We start from the raw sequence: 19,828 nt of genomic DNA, 5'->3' as shown, positions 1-19,828 counted from the left end.
TAAGATCTTTATTTCTATATACTAATTAATTCTCTCTGTTTCATTTTTATGTATTGTTCATTTAACAGGCCGTATTACTAGAAAACACTCATGTTCTTGCTGTCAACTCCCAGAGAAATGGAATATGTGAAGTATTGTACGCTGCTGCCTGGATCTGCGGGGAGTTTGCTGAGTAAGTCATATAGAGTTTTGGTAAATTAATGTGTCTGTTTGTCTGTTGCACTCAAGATTCAAATTGTAAATTGTTACCTAAGAAGATCAGGTAACACATGACCATGCTGCTATTTCGATATGAAGTTTCTAAAATGTAGTTCACTGAACAAAGGCAATATGAAAGTTATTAATTTCCAAGAGATTTTATGAATACTGTGGTTCATTCATAATGGTTGCTTCTAAATTGAATAACAACTTTGAATTAAATTTTGCGTTACAGTAGTTTTTCTTTCACACACACACACACACACACACACACACATGTGTGTTTGTGTGTGTGTGTGTGTGTGAAAGAAAAGCTACTGTTTTTTAATAGCACTTAAAACTAAATATTTTTTTTTTCAGACACTTGAAGACTCCAAAAGAGACACTAGAATTTATGCTGAGACCAAAAATAACATCATTGCCAGGCCACATACAGAGTGTGTATGTTCAGAATATACCAAAATTGTATGCCAGGATAGTGAAGGAGGCAGAAGACGAGGATGATAAAGACTTGATTAAGGACACAACACAGATGATGCTGGAAAAATTACCAATGTTTGTTCAAAGTGCTGATTTGGAGGTTCAAGAAAGGGTAAGAGTTTTAGAAATAAAGAACCTAACACTACTGAAGGTTCAAATTAGAAAAATCTCACCTAAGGCCGTCTGCTGGAAATGTGTTACACTAAAGGAACTAGGCAAATGTTTTTTTTAGTTTGGCAAGCATTTTTCCTTTCTGACCAAATTCTTGGCAACCAGACAAGAAATGTGGACTGTGTTATTATTTGATCTGGTAATTTTTAGTTTGGTTAATGCATGATGGAATGTCTAGTCAAAAGGTTAGAACTTTCTACAACATTTTTTATGTACTGTGAAAGTAATCTAATTTGTGGATACTAATTTTTGTGGATCAGGGAAGAAACACAAGTTCGTGGTTTCTTAAATTTGTGGCTTTGAGGATTTCAGTATACACATCAATGTGAATCACCTATTTGTTTGGAACCAAATTTCTTGGTTTTGACTACACACAAAAACTGATATTTCTTAAACTTGCAGTTTTTATGGGTCTGTTAATTATTTCAACTTTTTTAACTATTGTTTGTCAGACAGCAGCTTCATACAATATAAAGGAAACAGTCTTTCATCTATAGTGTCTCATTCTACGTCGGGTTGCAATGATCTGAAGAAATTTTAACTTGGTTACAGGCTTGCTGTATATTACAACTTATCAAGTACATAGTTAAACTAATGGACAAGGAAGTCAAAGTTGGAGATGATGTCGTTGCATTGTTTTCTGGTCAGTTAAATCCTGTGGCTGAGAGGGCACAGAAAAAGGTTCCTGTTCCCGATGGGTAAGCTGTTATCTATACTTTTGATATGTATGCCTTTGGTAGATATCTCTCATAGGATGTTAGAATATTATTAATCAATCAAATAACAGCAGTTTATATAATGTGGATGAGAATACTAATATACACCCTAAACAAAGTTCAGGGGGGTATATTGGAATCACCCTGTCTGTCCACATTTCTTGTAAAGTCCTAAGTGGCTCAAGAGATTTTGATGATATTTTATAGGAAGGTTGAATATCATATGTAGATGTGCATAAAGCAATACAATTACTGTTGGTGGACTTCGAAGGGAGATAATCCAAATTAAGGGTTTAATATGTTAAAACCTTGTAAATGCAACTCCTCCTAAAACACTTAAGGGATTTTGATGAAATTTTACAGAAGGGTTGGGTATCATATGAAGATGTGCTTAAAGGAATATAATTACTGTCAGAGGACTTCAAAGGGAGACAATCCAAATTAAGGATTTTACATGGTAAAACTTCGTTAGTGCAACTCCTCCTAAACTGCTCAATGGATTTTGATGAAATATAAAGGAAGGTTGGGTATCATATGTAGATTTGCTTGAAGGAATATAAATTTTGTTGGATGATGCAAAAAGGAGGTATTCCAACATGGAGATATTCCAACAAGTGTTTTTACATTTATATCCATTTGAAGTAGGGACTCGCTCACAGTATTTCTAGTTGAATTAGGTAATTGGGAAAAAAAAAATTATTTTCTATAGAACTGTGATTGCTAATTGAAACTTGCTTATTATGTTTTATAATTTATACTATTATTTAGTTTCATGTACAGTGTTAATGAAATGGTCGTACTGACTCAAGTCAGGACGAGTAACAGCAGTAAGCATCTTGACCAGATAAGATAAAAAGGTCATTTGAATCATTTGAATTTTAGTGGGTAGGTAGATGCATGTATATCCATAGATGTGCTATTGGTCTAGGATTAGTTGAAAAATATATACATGTATAAAAGATTTACAACCAAAATTACATTATGTAATGTGCTTTTAAAAAAGGTTTTAGTGTTTCTGTCTGTTTTATTTTACAGGTTAGATTTAGATAAATGGATCAATGCTCCTCCTTCAGACAGTTCAGATGATGAACCAGTCAGGTCCTCTATATTCACATTTGGTAGTGAAGACCACAGGTTAGATTTGCAACACTGTTAAATTCTAAGGAAATTCAAGTTAAATTGAATAAATTTTTTTGTCAAGTTGTTATGATGTTTATTACAGGTAGAGTCTTCAGTGTTTTTTTTTGTCTAATTGATACCATAGTCTTTTGCCATTATCCATTCAGAGAATGAATACTACTTCCAATCACATCATAGTTTATTATTTTTAACATTTAACTGTTTCACTTATAGAAGTTTGTTGTTTTACAGTTGACAAGGTAGAAGTCTGTTTGATTGCTTTTATTTACTTTTGAATATTTCAAATTTACTTAGCTATTAAAAATTATGAACATAATCAGCTCTATACATTTTTTTCTAAGCAAATGTGCAAGGGTGATGTTTATTGTTTTCTTTCAGAGGAGACTATGGCTATCAGAATGATAAGAAAGCATATGTGGAACCAACAGAAGAGGAACTAGAACAGGTATTGTTATACATCCCCTTCAAACAAAGTTTGGGATCTGTCTGTCTGTTCATTCATCTGTCCACAGTTTTTGTAAGACTAATGGATTTTGATGAAATTTTATACTATGGTTAGGTATCATAATTATGTAGATGTCCATTTGGGGATTCACTTTGCAATTAAACTGTATTGTAATAACAATCATTGATTAAATATCAACTTAGCTTATCTGATCATTGGGTTTTAAAAAGGTAAAAATGGCTAACCTATACTCTAGTTTGAAAATCTAAATGCTATTCTTATATCTATTTTTTTTGTAGAGAAGAGAACAAAGAAAGGTCGAACAGGCCCACAACCCTCATTACCTGAAGGTGGACAGCAAATCAAAGGTAGGTTGAAGAGATTTTCAATCCTTATTATCTGGAGGTAGACTGCAAATCAGAGGTAGGTTAAACAGGTGCACAGCCTAAAGTGGACAACAAATCAGAGGTTTGTTGAACAGGCTCATTATCCTTGTTGCCCGAAGGTGGACAGCAAATCAGAAGTAGGTTGAACAGGTGCACAACCCTCATTACTTTAAGATAAACAGCAAATCACTGGTAGGTTGAACAGGTGTTCAATCCTTATTACCTGATAGTAGACAGCAAATCAGAGGTAGGTTGAACATGTATACAACCCTCATTACTAGAAGGTGAACATCAAATCAATGGTAGATTGGACAGGCTTACAATCCTTGTAACATGAAGGTGGACAGCATTTCAAGATATATTTTTTTTAAGTATAATGAGAAGAGAGTCAGATGTAGCTTTAATCTATAATCATAATAAAAAAATAAAGAAATGCCACTTATGCAACTGTGTTGTAATTGCCAAAGAAATTTATTACAATAAATCACTGAACCACTCCTGAAATAGGGTTTCTTTCATAATTTAATTGATCTTTTAAAATAAGAAAAACAAATAAACAGTGTACACCATGGTTTCAGAATTGACTGTGTTGTTTATCAGTTCAGTTTTAATGTTTTACAGAAGAGAAGTGGTAGTGGACAAGGAGATGACATTCCAGTATCAGCAATTGATCTCTCAGTCCCATTACATGTACCAGGTATATATACAATAACATGCTTCCTTACTCTAAAGTTGTGGATATATTGATTTATAATGTTTGCATTTTTCTATTGTTTCTGTCAATTTGTCCACTCTTATACATGTATATAAGGCTTAGATTTATATGGAAGTTTTTTTCACATAATCATAGAACAGATTGTATTTACATCATGATATCAACATTTATGAAGTATTTGCCATTATTATTTCATAATACTGATCCTAAAACTACCAAGTGCTACTAAATTGTCCTATTTCCATAGGTTCTTGTTTTGACAAGTGACTGAAATGGGTTTCATCAGTACTAAAATTATTGTGTTAGTATATAGAAAAATTGTGATCTTAAAACCTTAATATATATGTAACATATAGACTTTCATTGAATTGACCTGAGTATTTTTCACTAAACAAAACTCATGTGAAATTAAGACTTTCCATAGATAGATGAAATCCTCTAAATTCCCTAGTTTTTACCAAACTTAAAAATTGATCAAAGGCAATAATATTATGGTACTAGAAAAATATCTGATTTCAGGTCTTTCATCATCAGATAAGTATTTACAAATCAACAGCTCCTCCAAATCTTCTAAAAAAGATAAAAAGTCTAGACGGAAGAAGAAGAAACATGTAGTAGAAAGTTCTGATGAAGACGTAGCAGCTCATCAAGTCAGCACTACGGTTGAAATGCCAGAGGTATAGAATGGTTTTAACGAAAGGTCTAAACTGCTTTATTATTACTATTTTTATACCCATTCGCATGAAATAGTGAGGTATTAGGTGATTCCCTCCAAAAAGTCGTCTGTTCATCCATCTCCCAATCATTTTCCATATGATAACAATCAACTTTGTACAGTTGTTTAGTATGAAATACAGGTTAAGATCAATTTTCAACAAAGCCAATATGTAGTTTTAGGGTAAAACCATTTTGAACAATTTGCCATCCCCCTTTTTTTCACCATTATGTGGTGGAGTATTACTTGATGTTCTATTAATTCCATTTTTTTCAAGTAAGGAAAAAATTGAAAATGTATTGCCATGAATTTCTTACATTTATGGGCAAAACTAGCTATCTTGCTGATCATGAATATAATTTTCCATTAACTCAAATGGTACTATAAATGTGCAAAATAAAGATAATGTAGAAATAAGCAGCTTTGAGTTCGAGGAGATTTTTTTTATCAATTATTGGCATTTTTTGTGAAATGTTTAATTATACATCAAGAGTTTTCATAATCAATAAAAAAACCTGTTATTTCTACTAAGGTTAGCTTTTTGTATTGATTCTTTGTGATTTATAACGATGGGTTTTCACTGCCAATTATACATTAGGAAGTGGGTGTCTATATAGAAAGCTTTAAAGTTTAGAGAAATTTGAAGTTCAAGATTATTATGGGCAAATGTAATGAAAAATGTTTAACATTACAGAATGTGAGAATTTTTGGTAACCAGACACGATTCTTTGCATTTTACACTTTTTTTTTAAAAGATCAACTCTTCATTGTAATAAACTTTTTTTACCCTTAGCGTCTTGCTTTTCGGGTTTAACAGGAATTATTGTGAACACTATCATGAAATTTTGTTTCTTACTGAATTTATGAAACTTGATTACAGGGTGTTGATGAATCAGACAAGGATGATGATCGAAAAGACACAGATCCATATAAAAAATTAGACATTAATTTAGATGAGTAAGTAATTATGGGTTATTCATTGGCTACATTGAAAATGAAGTTATTACAGCATTATCTGTTGATTACTTATCAATTACTCTGTACTTGACTTAAGCCTTAATTACTCCCATGCATAAGCCTATATAATAAGGTGTATATATGTTTTGGTCAGATGTCATTCAGACATGCCTCATTTTAAGTACTTTTCTGTTTAAGAATAAGGCAAAAGGAGTATGAAAGAAAAAAACACTGAGATTTTATGGCATTATTTCAGTATTTATACCTCATGACCTCCAGAAAGAACTGCCATCGTGTTTGTAAAGTTTGCCTTTTTATAAGTTATTGATAGGTCAAATTTAGTTGCTATGCATTATAGAAAAATAGTGGGAAAATTTTCCAGCCCTTTTTCCTATTTAAGCAGTAAAAAAATATCAATGTCATAAATGCTTCAGGGTGAATTTAAATGGTTTTTCGCTTGTTTTCTAGATGTATTGAATGTATTTCAAGCATAAAAGACCAAATTGAGAAAAATGATGTGCTACCCATTGCCTGATTCTTATACAGAATGGTACTTAATACACTGCCTTTTCTCTTGCCGTAGGAGGTTAATTACAGCCAATTAATCAATCTATTTCTCTTTCTTTGCAGATGTTAAACCTATATTTATTGTTTGCCTCTTTTGATATTATATCATTGTTGTTAAGTAGGTTCTTGATACTCCCACTTAAAAAATTGAATGTCTATAAATATATATTTCCTTTCCATTTGTTATAGACCTTTAAGAGATGATGAGAAGCTGCCAGTCAGAACACACAGAGTTGTACTTGACAAAAACTCAGATGAAATTATGAATGAAGATGACAAACCAAAGAAAAAACACAGGAAAGACAAAGAAGAAAAAAGAAAACATAGGAAGGAAGGGAAAGAAAAGGTATTTTAAATCTAGATATAGATAGAAAAACTTGGCTTAGTTCTTCCAGTTAAAATCACTTTTTTAACTAATTAAAATATCCATTTTATTGTAAGAACATTTTTTTAAATGTAAATTTACTTTCGGTTTTGCCAACTTTTGCTTTTTTGCTGGCTTAAGTAAAATCTTGTCATGAGTAGAAAAATGTGATTACTTTTTGAGACAGTTATGTATGTGGTATGCCTCTATTTAGCTACCAGTCTAAATGAATTTCTTCAAAACTCGTGGAAAGGGGAACACTTTTTATAAGTATGCAAAATTATTTTAAAGGTGTAAAATATCACATTACGAAATTACAAAAGTAGTTAAACCTTATATAAGAATCCTGGTTTCTGATTGGTTGATGACCAATGTAATTTAGACATATTTTGAAGATTTCTGTCAATAAAATTGCTGGCAATAAATAGCAGAATTAGAAAGAACCAGAAAAAATGAAACAATCAGCCACTTTTTAAATAGATATTTGTTGTAATTAAACAGATATATTGTGGTAGGGAGGAGTATTTACTAAAAATACCAGTCTCTAGAATCAAAGTTCCCTTGACTGGTACATTATTTTTTGGAAGAAACATACTTATGAAAATATTTGTGTCCTCATGGTCAATTTTTTTTATTGTAGAAAAAAAAGGAAAAGAGAAGGAAGGATGAACCAAGTTTATTGATTGCCGAGGATCATCCTGATGATGAGATTGTTGCCAATGGTACCACAGAACAGGATGTTCACGATTCTCCTGAACCTCAAACTGAAAAGTCTGAAAAGGTAGGTGAAGGTCACAGGATTTCATTTTCTATGAAATGTAAAACATCATTTAAAACCTATGATGGCTGTATGAAATCTATGTATTCAGAGGTACATGAAGTTCTGTAGCTTTTGACAAATCAAAAATATTGATACCCTTCAAGTGTTTTACAGTGTGATGAAAATTGGTAATGGGACCTTGAAGCTTTTACCTGAAGCATTTTTTTTTAAGAAGATACCAACCTACTTTCTGTACTTCAGGAGGTAGACCTAGGGTAAGGGACATAATTTATGAAATCAGTGATATATTTGCATCATACTCAATTTCACCAAAGCCTCTCAAGCTTTCGTTTGAAGCAGAATAAAATGAATCCAAGTTAATTAGATGCTTACATAAGATTGATGTAAAATGCTGAATACAAACATTCCAATGATTTTTAAGAGTTATGTCCCTTACCTCCTTACATAACAACTCGTGTGTGATTTCTATAAAGTTACTTTTTTGTTTATATCAAATGGCTAATGTATTCATCAAGTCTGAACTTCTTTCTGTGAAATACCCTTTAAAACATTTTTCTTTTAAATTTAATTTTCTAGGATTTTTAAAATTCATTTTTTGCAGCATTTTTAAAAGTACTAAAAAAATATTTAATAATATGTCAATAACTGATACTAAGCACAATTTATTCTTTTATAGGCTGATGATCTTGACTTCTGGTTGAACAATGATGCAACCCCTAGTCCATCAAAGTCCGAGAAGAAGGTAGAAAATGATGTGAGAGTCACACCAGTAGTCAATGTTATCAGTGATGATGAACAAGACACAAAGGTACTTGAATAAGCTGGTAGTATGAAATTGGTACACTCAGTTACTTTTGTTATCCTTATTTTGCAATCTGGGGTGTCCTAAGGTTGATTGATTTTTTGTTTGTTTAAAGAGACCAAATACTTTTATTATGGTTAAACCTTTGAGAATGATCCCATAAGAAAGCTACAATTGGATGCATAATGAGGCTCATTCTTCCTGTCAACTATATTTTCTGTGATAGTGTAATCCAGAAAATTAGATGTTATCTAATAAATCTTCTTTCCCACAGCTTTAAATTAACAAATTTTTCGTTTTAATGTTCTTTGATGAAAATATTTGTGGCGGCTATATTTTCTTGTTACTAGTCTTCCTGTGTAAATTTCCTGGTTAATATTATAAAAGGTCAGAGTATCAGTTGAGAGTACACAGCAGGATTGACCATTGATAATTGAGGAAATATTTTTTTCTTAAATGCATTATATACTTACCAATGGGTTTTGAACTACAACTTTTCATAATTCCAATAACATTTTTTTTTCAAATAGAAGTCTAAAAAGAAGAAAGAAAAGAAAGCTAAAAAGGAGAAGAAAGAAAAACGAGACAAAAAGAAACATTTAAGAGCTGACTATGAAGTTGCTGAAGGAATCACCACCCCATCTAAAGAACAAGTTTCACCCTCCCAGATGGATACTCCCATGAATGTGCAATACCCGGTAACTTTTAACATAGACCTGATTTGAATGTTTCTTTAAATAAAAATTTAACGTTTTTCGTGCTATTTTATATTTATCATTTTCTTTCCATTTTATCTTTTCACTGTACTATTGACTTATACATTTTTGTTTACTACAGTTTGTTATTAATTACTTTAGTCTTATGCCTTTTTCCTGGAGTTTGTTTTTGGGCAGTAAAACAAACAAGCTATGGAAGGTTCAACCCCTGGCTGAGTCTCACCAAGTACTTTAAAATTGGTAGTCATTGCTTCTCTGCCAAGCATGTGGTATTTGATGAGATAGTGGTATTCCTGTCTGGGCTGTTGCTTTTGTGAGCTAGCACAATAAAAATCTGGCTTAGTGTGTTTGACTAGTACAAAGCTTAGAGTGTTTGATTATTTAGTCATTCTCATAACAAAATGCATGAAACATCTGCCATAGGATGTTAAACCATAATCAGTCAATGAATCCAATTTTGCAAAATCAAGTACTCAAAGGGCTATAGTGGGGGTCATGCTGTCTTAGCACCTTTTAGTTCTTTTGTGTTATATGATTTACTTTTTGTTGGTTTTTCTTATGGTGTTCCCAGCATTGTTGTCCACACATTGATCCTCCTTTGTACTTTTGTGTATTGCTACTGCTTTATGAAATTTAGCATGCAAAGTTACTTGAATTAAGTCAATATTTAAAAAAAAAATCATGAACAACTCTTGGCTCAGTGCCACAAAAAATGAAAAAATTCTTATCTGTTTGTGATGTCATCAATTTCAAGGATTTCGATAGGAGTTGCCATGGAAGTTAAGAATATTCTTAGACTTAAAGTATTTTCTAAGTTTTATGGAACTGGGGATTGAACTGTGTATTTCATTTATGAACCTTTTTATTGTCAAGTTTTTCTTTCTCTTTTTTCAGCCAATGTCCTCATACCAATTACTTGGAGAAAATAAGTCGCTGAAACTTGTAAGTACTCATAAAGGGTGTATTTTTTGTGAATTGAAATGAAAAAAAGTAGAGTCTTTGAAAATAGAATATTGACGTTACTAACCTGAAGTATAGAAGAAATTGGATTTTTCAGTTAAATTACCTGCAATACAAACCATATTTTAGTGGTCAGACCTGTTGATTGCTTTCTGCATTTCGATAAAAAGCTGTAAGGGTTGTTCTGTTGTGCCATTTTACTGAAAGAGTAATCAAGGGAACCATGGTTCTAGCGGAAATCATATGTAATCCAGGGACAAAGAACAGACATGGAAAACACACACACAACAAAGAACAAAACAACCTAAATAATACATACAAAGTAACAAAAGTAAATGAGCTACTCGGGCTCTACTAAAAACTTGGAGCATGGACCAGTTGCACTGGTAGGGTAAACATCCTCTGCTTTTATAGAAACATCTGCTGAGTTGCTAAAAAATGTCAAGTCCAGTGTAGACGAAAGAGGAAAGGATAACAATGACACATTGAACAAATCAGTTTTCATGAAAATGTTACTAATCTTTACAGACATATGAAATCCGTGCAAGTCATCAGCGTCAGGACCAAGTTGTAGTCTCCATTGTGTTCACTAATCTGACAGCCAATCAGATTAAAGATTTAGAATTAAATGTTTTAGATAGTCTGAATGCTAAATTGATAAGAGGGGTAAGTACATGTATAAAATACTTTATTGTCTTGCTTTTAAACTAGATATACCAAAGATTTAATTTGACTAATTAGAAAATGCAGATTTTTGTGTGAACAGAGTGTTTTACTTCAAATAAACTAACTTTTTGTATCATCAGACAACTTGACAGGCCGCAAGTAACTGATTGCTTATCAGATCTCACCATGCAATGACACTGGAGGAGGGGTAACTGTTTTATCCTTGCCTATCTAACTGTCTTTCATATATTTTGTAAGAGTTTTCTTTACAACTGCTTGTCATATCTACTTGACATTTAAGTTTTTTTATAGGTGAGCCTTGTTGTCAGATTTGATTGCAGGCAAGATTTTTAAGTTAAATGACCATATACTTAGGTAGTACAATACAGTTAGGTCATTTCTGATAATTTTTTTCTCATTTTGTCGAAATAAAGCTGTTTTGAGGCAGTCTGCACAGAAATTTCTAGTGTTTTGTCATAAAAAAATGCATATTTTTGAAATCCTTGGTATGTGGAGGTTCAAGTCATTTATAAGTAATTTAGTGATTATTGTTAATAAAATCCAGTAGCCATGGTAACATACTGAAAAAAATATTACTGAGTTTTAGTACAAATCATGGGTGCCTTTCCAAAACTAACAGCCAATTACTGTTTTATTAAATATCAGGCACTTAGACACTACCACAAGATGAAAGCATGCATGGCGTACGTGGAAAAAGGGAAAAAATGATAAGACCCTTTTTGATTCATTCTCTCACAATTTTAGTTCAAAAAGGTCGTGCGAAATAAGATATTTTGAAAATCAGCCATCTGATGCTGAGGATAGAACCTAATACGGCAGGGGACTGAAATGTTCCGGATACCATTCTTCCTTTAATTTTCAACTGTTTACCATTACATATATTACATCTGTCTATGTATAAATGTTAAACTACATTTAAACAATGTATCCACCAATATTGAACATTTAATTTTAAGTTTTACAAAATTTGACCGGGATAACTTGGTGTGCGAAACAGTGCGCCTTAATGTAACTGTATAGTGCACCCTCAAGAGAGCATTGGCTCACAGATTTCTAATTTTTATCAGATCTATTTATCTTACATTTTCTGGCAATGGGTTGATGATAATAATGCTAAATTTTCTTTGATTGTTTTTGTTGTATGTGTAGATATATGTATTATTGAATATGAGCCTAAAATTCATATTAATTAACATGTGCATGGCTTTTATTTCAGATTGGATGTTCCCATAGAGATCCTGTTAAAGTACCATTTGTTTTACTTCCAAATTCTCAGAACGAGGGACAGTTTGCCTTCTCTGTAGAAAGTATAAATATACCTCAAAAACTTAAAGGCACATTAACTTATATAGAAAAAGTTAGTATTCTCTGACATAACACTGATTTTCAATTTTTAATAATTTCATCTATAAAATTCATGTATTGATATACAAGTTACATGTAAAAGAAATGCCCAAACAGAGGAACAAACATAAAAACCACAAAAGTCTGAAAGACATCAATATTGTATCTTTTCAATTTAATTTATTTATACTTGGTATGAATGGAAGGTTTTGTGCAAATTTGTTATACAGTGAAAAATGTATAAACCAGAAATATGAACTGTTATAATTAAATTTCTTACTTCTTTCTTAAATCTCAATAACTTTATTTTATTATTATTGCTATTCTTTTGGAGGGAATTAAGTGGGTATGTGCTATTACCTTCTGTTTCATTGCCAGAAACATTCAAACAAATTTTGTGATATTGCAGATTTTGTGTTTCTTTGGAAAGAGCATATGCCTGTTAAACTCCTTTCTTAGCATATAAATGTATTACCTCCTGATGTAAACTTAAAATCAAATAATATTTCAAGAGTTAAACTTTTTAAGAAATTTGATGTAAAATATTGTTGAAACAATTTATATATTTTATTTTATAATTTTTTTTTCAGACTGAAGACGGCTCTACCCATGAGAAATTAGATTTTAAAATAAATTTTAGATGTAGTGATTTTCTCATTAGCACGCCATGTAAAAGGTAAGCTTACTTATTTTGTTATAAGAAAGTGTGTTATTATCATACCTCTTCAAATGGTATTTGGGGTATATAGGAATTTCCATTTCGTTCAGAGTATTGAGAGCATGTAAGTGTGGCATTCTAAATTTTTAATGGATTTTAAAAAAATATTTTTAATAAGCAAATTTTTGTTAGTATCATTGCATTTTATTAATCACATATTATTTTGCACTTTGAAATGGAATTCTATCTTCATATCTAAAATTTACAGTAAGGCTTAAAAAAAATATGCCAGGTTCTCAGGCCCCACTACATTCCTAAAAACCCTCCTTCTGCGATATTTATAATGGTAAAATCTGAACATTTTATATCCGTTCTGGAAATTTTCATATCCAGTCCAGAATTGACTTTTATTTGTTAACAGAATCACCTGCGCGCTTGACAGAAAGGTAAAAAGTATGATGCAAATGAGGCTGTTATTTAACATTGATCATTAAAAAAGTTTGTCTGGTGGCGGAGAGATGGTTCTTATTTCTTGCCACATCTCATATTCCAGTAAAGTTTTAATGCCACAGAGTATTTTATTTAACTTCTCAACATCCTTTACATTTACAGAATTTTTTAATTTGATCAAATTTCCCTCCCGCATCATTTTTTTTTAAAAAGTGGCCTGAGAACTTAGGCATTTTTATTGTATGGCCTAACATGTATGATTTTTGTGTATATTTACCTTCATTTGAATTTTTTTCTCTTTATAGGACTCATTATGAAATTGAATCAGTCTTGTTCAGTCTGTAAAAATGACCTACAAACTCATGTATGTGATACAATAGCTAAAAATTAAAGGTGTTTCAGTTCGAGCCTTAATGCATATTACCTATGATTTCATTTTCTTTTGCAGTTCTGAGTTTGCAACTCTCCTTGGCAGTGGAGATTTAACAGAAAAGTCATCAACAAATTTAACCCCAACAGACCAAGAATTTCCACTGATATTAGCCAAAATATGCTTTCATCTTCATTTTAGAGGTGAGACATGATGAATTCTTAATTCCTTTACTCAAAGTTGTACATATTCTTATTTTATCCTTCTCTTCTTAGAGAAATTTCTACTTCTAAAAGAAATGAGGTTTGTGAGAAGTATTAATTTTATCCTGCCATATGTTTGCCCACTTTGTGTTAGGTTATTTTGTTCTGGATTATGTACAATGTACAAAATTTGTTTAAAAGGTATATTTAATCAGAGGCGTAACACCCAAATCTTGATTGGTATGGCAGGAAGGACGCATTGCTATGTTTTAATATGTTTCAACTAGTTGTTGTGTAAAATGCCTGTTTTTTTTAAATTGACAAGAATTTTTTGTTTGGCATGTTCAGCATGCTGTACCAACAAAAATTAATGGCATAGTGCAAGCAGTACTTGCAGACCTGCAGATATGCCCCTGTTAAGGTACATCTAACTAAGAATCATGCAGGGATGATGTATGGGTCAAAAGATTTGAATATGTTTTGAAGTGTTTTGTAATTTATACATGTATTGTTTCACAAGTCTTTCTATTTGTGGGAAAAAATCAATGGAATGCAACATCAAGGTGAGGTGAGTCTGATTTTTGGCAACTTGTATTATAATTTTCACCTCAAATATATTTTGGTAGAAAATTATTAAAATGCCTCAAGCTAAAAAACAAAAATTAATCAACCTTTTTATTTTAAATGAACCATGTAATTCTAAATTTGCAACTCCTTTCAAATACAGAATAAAACTTCACGAAACTTGCCATGTAGTTTAAAAAAACCAAATTATTTCTAATTCTGTGTGTTTCTTATGTGGACATCTACTTCTGTATTTAACTAACATAAACATATAATTTTGTTGTAGTTGTTGAACAAGTTGCTGATAGTGCTTCACTGTACAGTAGGTCTATACAGGACCATCCTGTGTGTTTACTTGTTAAAATGGTAAGTTACTTTATTCAGGAATGTAGGAGAAGAATGTGAAAAATGGATACAGTTAAGGTGTTTTTATCTTCATGGCATATGTTAGACAATAATATGACCAAAAAAGTTTAATTACATGCATACAAAAATTACTTGTATAATACCAAAAAAAAACATAAGAATTTTTTAGAGTTAAAAGGTTGGCAGATGTAAAACAATTTAAATGCTCACTCAGTGAATAGATGTAAGTAATCTTAATGTCATGCGTGAAATGAAATTTTGAATTTTTTAGTTCCAAAGTTAAGCATGTATTACTTCATACTAAGTTTTTTCTTGAAGAAACTCAATGTACCTAAATTGACTCAATGTTTTGTTAGTATTCAATTTAAGCTATCTAAACCTGGTTGTTTTGGGGGCTACTTTTTCAATTTTTATGCATTGATGGTTTGAAATTTCATTTTTTCTCCTTTTCTGTACAGGTTAAAAATGAAATAAAAGTGGATGGCAAAGGAACAGACTCAAATTTAGTATCAAACATTTTAGCTGATATAAAGTCTGTTTTGGTGTAGCAAAAGAATGGTACCTACGGGCACTTTCCTAATCCGAGAGATTATTTCATCTTTAGTTAGCATTCAATCATCAGTTGGTTTATATGGTGATATAAATGTGATGGATATGATTATCAAAATGACAATTGTTATTTATTTGAGAGATGTATCTGAAATTAATTGTTCTACAGTTTTCTTTGCTTTACAAACGATATTGAGGCCACTTATTTCACTGAATGTTAATGTTAGTATTGCTTTATGACATCCATTCATTATTAGAATAGATCATTTTCACTTAACACAAGGATGCATACAAAGACATTGGCAGTCTTTACCTTTTGCTACTAGCTAGAAAACTGAATCCAGTAAAGAATTACTATAGTTAGTGAAATTTAGTGAAATTTTGTTAAATATGAATGAGATGGATTATTGGAATTTAGAGGTTCAGGCTACAAGCGGAAAGATTTTTTGGTGTAAACTTTGTCAATGGTCATTATTCTTTTTGATTTATGGACTTTTCACAGTATCCAACTATTGTAAAAAATGCTTTCAAACCTCAAAACTATTGTTTATAATATATGACATCCATACAAATATGAGACAGTTAATCCATGGCTTTCAGACCTATATACTAATGTGAAAAATCAACATTCAGTCAAAACCAACACATTCTCACTTTTGATGTAGTATCTCTTATGATTTATGATTTATAATCTATGACTATTACTTGTTCATACTTGTTTGGCAATGTTCTAACATTAATACATGTACCAGAAATGATGTATTAAATTTTACTTGTCGACAGGTTATTTTCTGGTACTACATGATTTTACTTTTTCTTGTCTTTAGCTTTAATTAGTTGAAAGTTCATTGCTTTTCACATATATTTCAGCTTGTCACATAGCACTGTACAGAATATCTAGTCTTTTTTTTCAGAGCTTTATTGTCAAGTCTCATGTTTTCTTGAATTATGCTGTTAACCTCAAAAATATAAGTCTATAATACTTGATATTCTAAACTTATGATCTTTTGGTTAGTTGTGGTTAAATGCCACATTTAATGAGGTTGTCTTATGAATTAAGATTTATTTTTCCCAAGATGCTAAGAAAATGTTCAAGAGTGGTTGTGTTAATTAAAAAAAAAAACTCTTAAATTGTACTAAAATTGTTTTAACTCTTTTTAACTACATTTAAAATGGTATGTTTTAATGTAAAACAAGACTCAAATTATCCTTTTATGTTAAAAACTGGATTAATGTCAAATGTCCAAATTGCTATGGTTCAAGTAGGCTTGTTACATTAAGGACTTTAAAACACATGTACAGTAAAAAGTCGAGTGGTTTTTTTTAGTTAGGATTTATTCTTTTTGTATGATTTTTAAAGGTCAACAAACTTATGTGGCATTGGTATAAATAGGTTACACTTTACAGGGATGAGCACAATTAGGGTAACACTTTATTAGTACATGTATAGGTATTATGAACATTAGTTATGCTGAGTATTAAAATAGTCAGTTTGTGGTAATAAATGTTATTTTCCTTGTTTTAGCTACATGTAGGTATAGAGGTTACATTTACCTGTACATTATAGCATATAGCAGGTTATTTTTCTGGGGTGCTAATCTTGGCATAATTTAGTGGTCTGTCTTAAATGCCAAAATAAATTCCAAGAAATATTAAGGAGGTAGACCTAGGGTGAGGGACACAACTCTTAAAAAGTCATTGGAACGTTTGTATTCAGCATTTTACATCAATCGTATGTATGCATCTTATGAACTTGGATTAATTTTGTTCTGCGTTAAACAGAAGCTTGAGAGGCTTTGGTGAAATTGAATATAATACAAACATATCACTGATTTCATGAGTTATGTCCCTTACCCTAGGTCTACCTCCTTAACTCTAAGTTTAAGTACCACTTTAATAGCATCAATAGAATCGGCAAAATTTTTTGTATACTTTATTACCTGAAAAATCATCAAATTCTGGCATACTGTATGCGTTTAGAGCATAAAAGTAACTTCAACAGTGATCATTAAAAAGAGGATGAAAAAATGTTGTTTTTAGAAGGGAATACATTTCAAAGTTAATCTACTTAGAGATTGACAGAATCCTTTAGAAATCTTATTCAGCAAATTATGTTGTGAACCATTTAGAAGAAGGTAGATTTCTTGTAAGGAAAAGTAAATTAAAAATATATGAATTTTTAGATTTTTGAAAAAAAAAAAAAAATAATAATAATAAGTTTCCCTCTTTCTTGGCTGATACGCTTATTTAGAAATTCTGTATAGTGTATAAAAAAGAGTTGGTTTGGAGGATACAATAGGTAAATTTAAAGGGTAAATTATAACGAGATGAAAATGGTTGTATGTGTTATTCTAAATGAGGCTGGAAAATACAGCTGTGGTAAACCATGTGAAGAAACTATGTATCAAAGCCAAACTTGTTTCATTCACTGTTTTTTACTATGTTTAAACAAAGTTCTCATTGTTGTTTTTCTTCAGAACAATGGCTCTGATGAACAATATTGTTTTCAAAAACTTCTGAAAATTGTTCAATTGAATGTGGAATAATTCATAGAGAATTAAGTATGTAATTGTTTTACCATGGATGGCTCAGTTTTGTCCCTTTCAATTGCTTAGAAAAAAAATATTAACATTAATGGTCAGTCCCATGGAAAACAAGGGATAAACTTTGAATTGTGTCTTAAACGTATGACATAACATGACAATATAATTTTATAAAATGTCCTCAAATGTTTTCTGTATGTTTATTAAAACATTGACAAGAATTGTGTGTGATGTACCTAAGGTCAAAAGCGTTTACTTTGCTGTTGTTTCTCATCCTAATTTCCTATTCAGAATTGCAACTTCTCTTACATGGATAATTAATAAATAAATACTGTTGTTTAAAAACAGTTGTTTTAATGCCAATCTGGAAAATGTTATACATGCATATTGTAATGCAGGAAATTTATGCAGCAGTTTTTTTACCCTATTTTCACAGACCTGTTTTACAATAATTGATTTGTTGCAAATATTTCTAAATAGATTTAATCCTGTTTGATAAATGACCAAGACTGTCTAGCAGGAGGTTTTATAGAAGAATAATGTAAGCAATTACAGCTAGAAAATTTCAGTGTACAGTGTTACTTTTGAAAAATGAGAAAAAAATGTTTAAGGAAACCTTAAATTATAAATAGGTCAAGTAGTTTTTTCTTTCTCCATGTTCTCATAATTTTTTTATGGTAGGTCAAGAAGGAACAAAATAGTGTGTTCTTGTATGTTGTAATGTAAGCTCTCTAGTTGTGGCTATTAGACTTATAGAAGGTGCAGTTTAAACAAAGGATTAGGAGTCCAAATGAGTTCATTTGAAAGTGCTGTTTATTTACTGATGTTTTATTTTAATATCTTATCTGTTGCCAAAGTTCAAGTTTTGACCAAATTTGTTGATAAAGCATGGTCACTTAATACTAGGTATGCCACACAATATTTTAATTAAAAAAAAACCTGTGGCTTAACGAAGTTATTTTCTGACACTGTATTCCTTTAAGTCAGTAGAATGAAGTGTTGAAGTTACAACAGAAAAATGAACAAAATAAATATGTATATTGGCCTCTGCAGTTGTAGAAGGCAGTTGAAACCAACTCATGTTCATAATTAACCTCAGTTCTCATATTTCACTGATATTAAGTTACTACAAAGATACCTAAAATGCAGAGCTTTTGACAATGCACCATTCAAACATTCATAATTGAGTATTTTTGTTGCCATTATATCTTAGCTTCAAGAGACTTTTGATTTTAGCAAAAACAAGAATCAGGATACATTGTTACATATGACTATTGAGGGAAACCAATATATGCTGTAAACCAACTTATTTTCGTGAGTGATATTTAGTATTTTATTTAATTTTGCAAGCAAGAAAGAAATGTGAAAATGAACCGCCATGAACATTTCCTTCATTATAAACTACTTGTTAAGTGGGAGTTTTGGTTACATAAAAAGTATTAGCGAAATCATATTGATATCAAGATATGAAAAAAATGAGTATCCCAAAAATAAGTTTGGTTTTCTGTTGACTGATGCCATTCCAACCTGGCAGAAACCCTAGCATCAACTGACCAAGCTGCTTTTTGTTTGCATAGTGCTTGTATTGTCATAATTCTGTTGTTTATTTATTTTATTGTTGTTTTGTTGTCAAACACTTCTTGTGTAAATATATTATATTGATACACATCATCACAATCTGTGAATAAACTTGTGATAATTTTATTTTAAAGATAAAAAGAATGTGAAATAATTTTGTAAATAAAATAAATTAATGAAAGCTGCATTAGAATTGTTTTGTTATTTTTTTCTTGTAGAGACTGAATGAAGTTAAACTAGGTATGAAGAAAATAGCTTCCTGTTCTTTTGAAAATTTGTGGAATTAACATTGTCATTTAGTTAAGATAAATGCCAGGTAATATATAAAGAGAAGCTGACAAATGTGGCAAAAAATTTGTCTTGAACTTTTCTGTTGGAAGGTCTCCCCTCATTCTTTTTGTCC

The 19,828-nt window shown here is 31.0% G+C and overlaps 1 protein-coding gene across 2 annotated transcripts in view; it reads left to right on the top strand.

Moving 5' to 3' along the window:
* LOC148628577 (AP-3 complex subunit delta-1-like) overlaps positions 1-16,823 on the top strand; it is a 32,288-nt gene extending 15,465 nt beyond the window's left edge. For both annotated transcript variants that reach the window (XM_088590505.1, XM_088590504.1), the window contains exons 15-34: positions 69-172; positions 559-790; positions 1,402-1,547; positions 2,601-2,699; positions 3,084-3,150; positions 3,450-3,518; positions 4,158-4,233; positions 4,771-4,928; positions 5,847-5,923; positions 6,680-6,836; positions 7,495-7,635; positions 8,312-8,443; positions 8,968-9,135; positions 10,048-10,095; positions 10,642-10,779; positions 12,017-12,157; positions 12,735-12,820; positions 13,701-13,825; positions 14,676-14,755; positions 15,214-16,823. In XM_088590505.1, coding sequence (XP_088446631.1) covers positions 69-172; positions 559-790; positions 1,402-1,547; positions 2,601-2,699; positions 3,084-3,150; positions 3,450-3,518; positions 4,158-4,233; positions 4,771-4,928; positions 5,847-5,923; positions 6,680-6,836; positions 7,495-7,635; positions 8,312-8,443; positions 8,968-9,135; positions 10,048-10,095; positions 10,642-10,779; positions 12,017-12,157; positions 12,735-12,820; positions 13,701-13,825; positions 14,676-14,755; positions 15,214-15,303 — 2,334 coding nt within the window. In that variant the 3' untranslated portion in view covers positions 15,304-16,823. The remainder of the gene's footprint in view (positions 1-68; positions 173-558; positions 791-1,401; positions 1,548-2,600; positions 2,700-3,083; positions 3,151-3,449; positions 3,519-4,157; positions 4,234-4,770; positions 4,929-5,846; positions 5,924-6,679; positions 6,837-7,494; positions 7,636-8,311; positions 8,444-8,967; positions 9,136-10,047; positions 10,096-10,641; positions 10,780-12,016; positions 12,158-12,734; positions 12,821-13,700; positions 13,826-14,675; positions 14,756-15,213) is intronic.
* Positions 16,824-19,828: the final 3,005 nt, after the last annotated feature.

This window comes from Perna viridis, chromosome 1 (assembly GCF_037379345.1).
Source record: "Perna viridis isolate PV_CMFRI_1.1 ecotype Kerala chromosome 1, ASM3737934v1, whole genome shotgun sequence".
NCBI lineage: Eukaryota > Metazoa > Mollusca > Bivalvia > Mytilida > Mytilidae > Perna > Perna viridis.
Note: the sequence above shows the minus strand (reverse complement) of the source record. Positions and strands in the feature narration are given on the sequence as shown.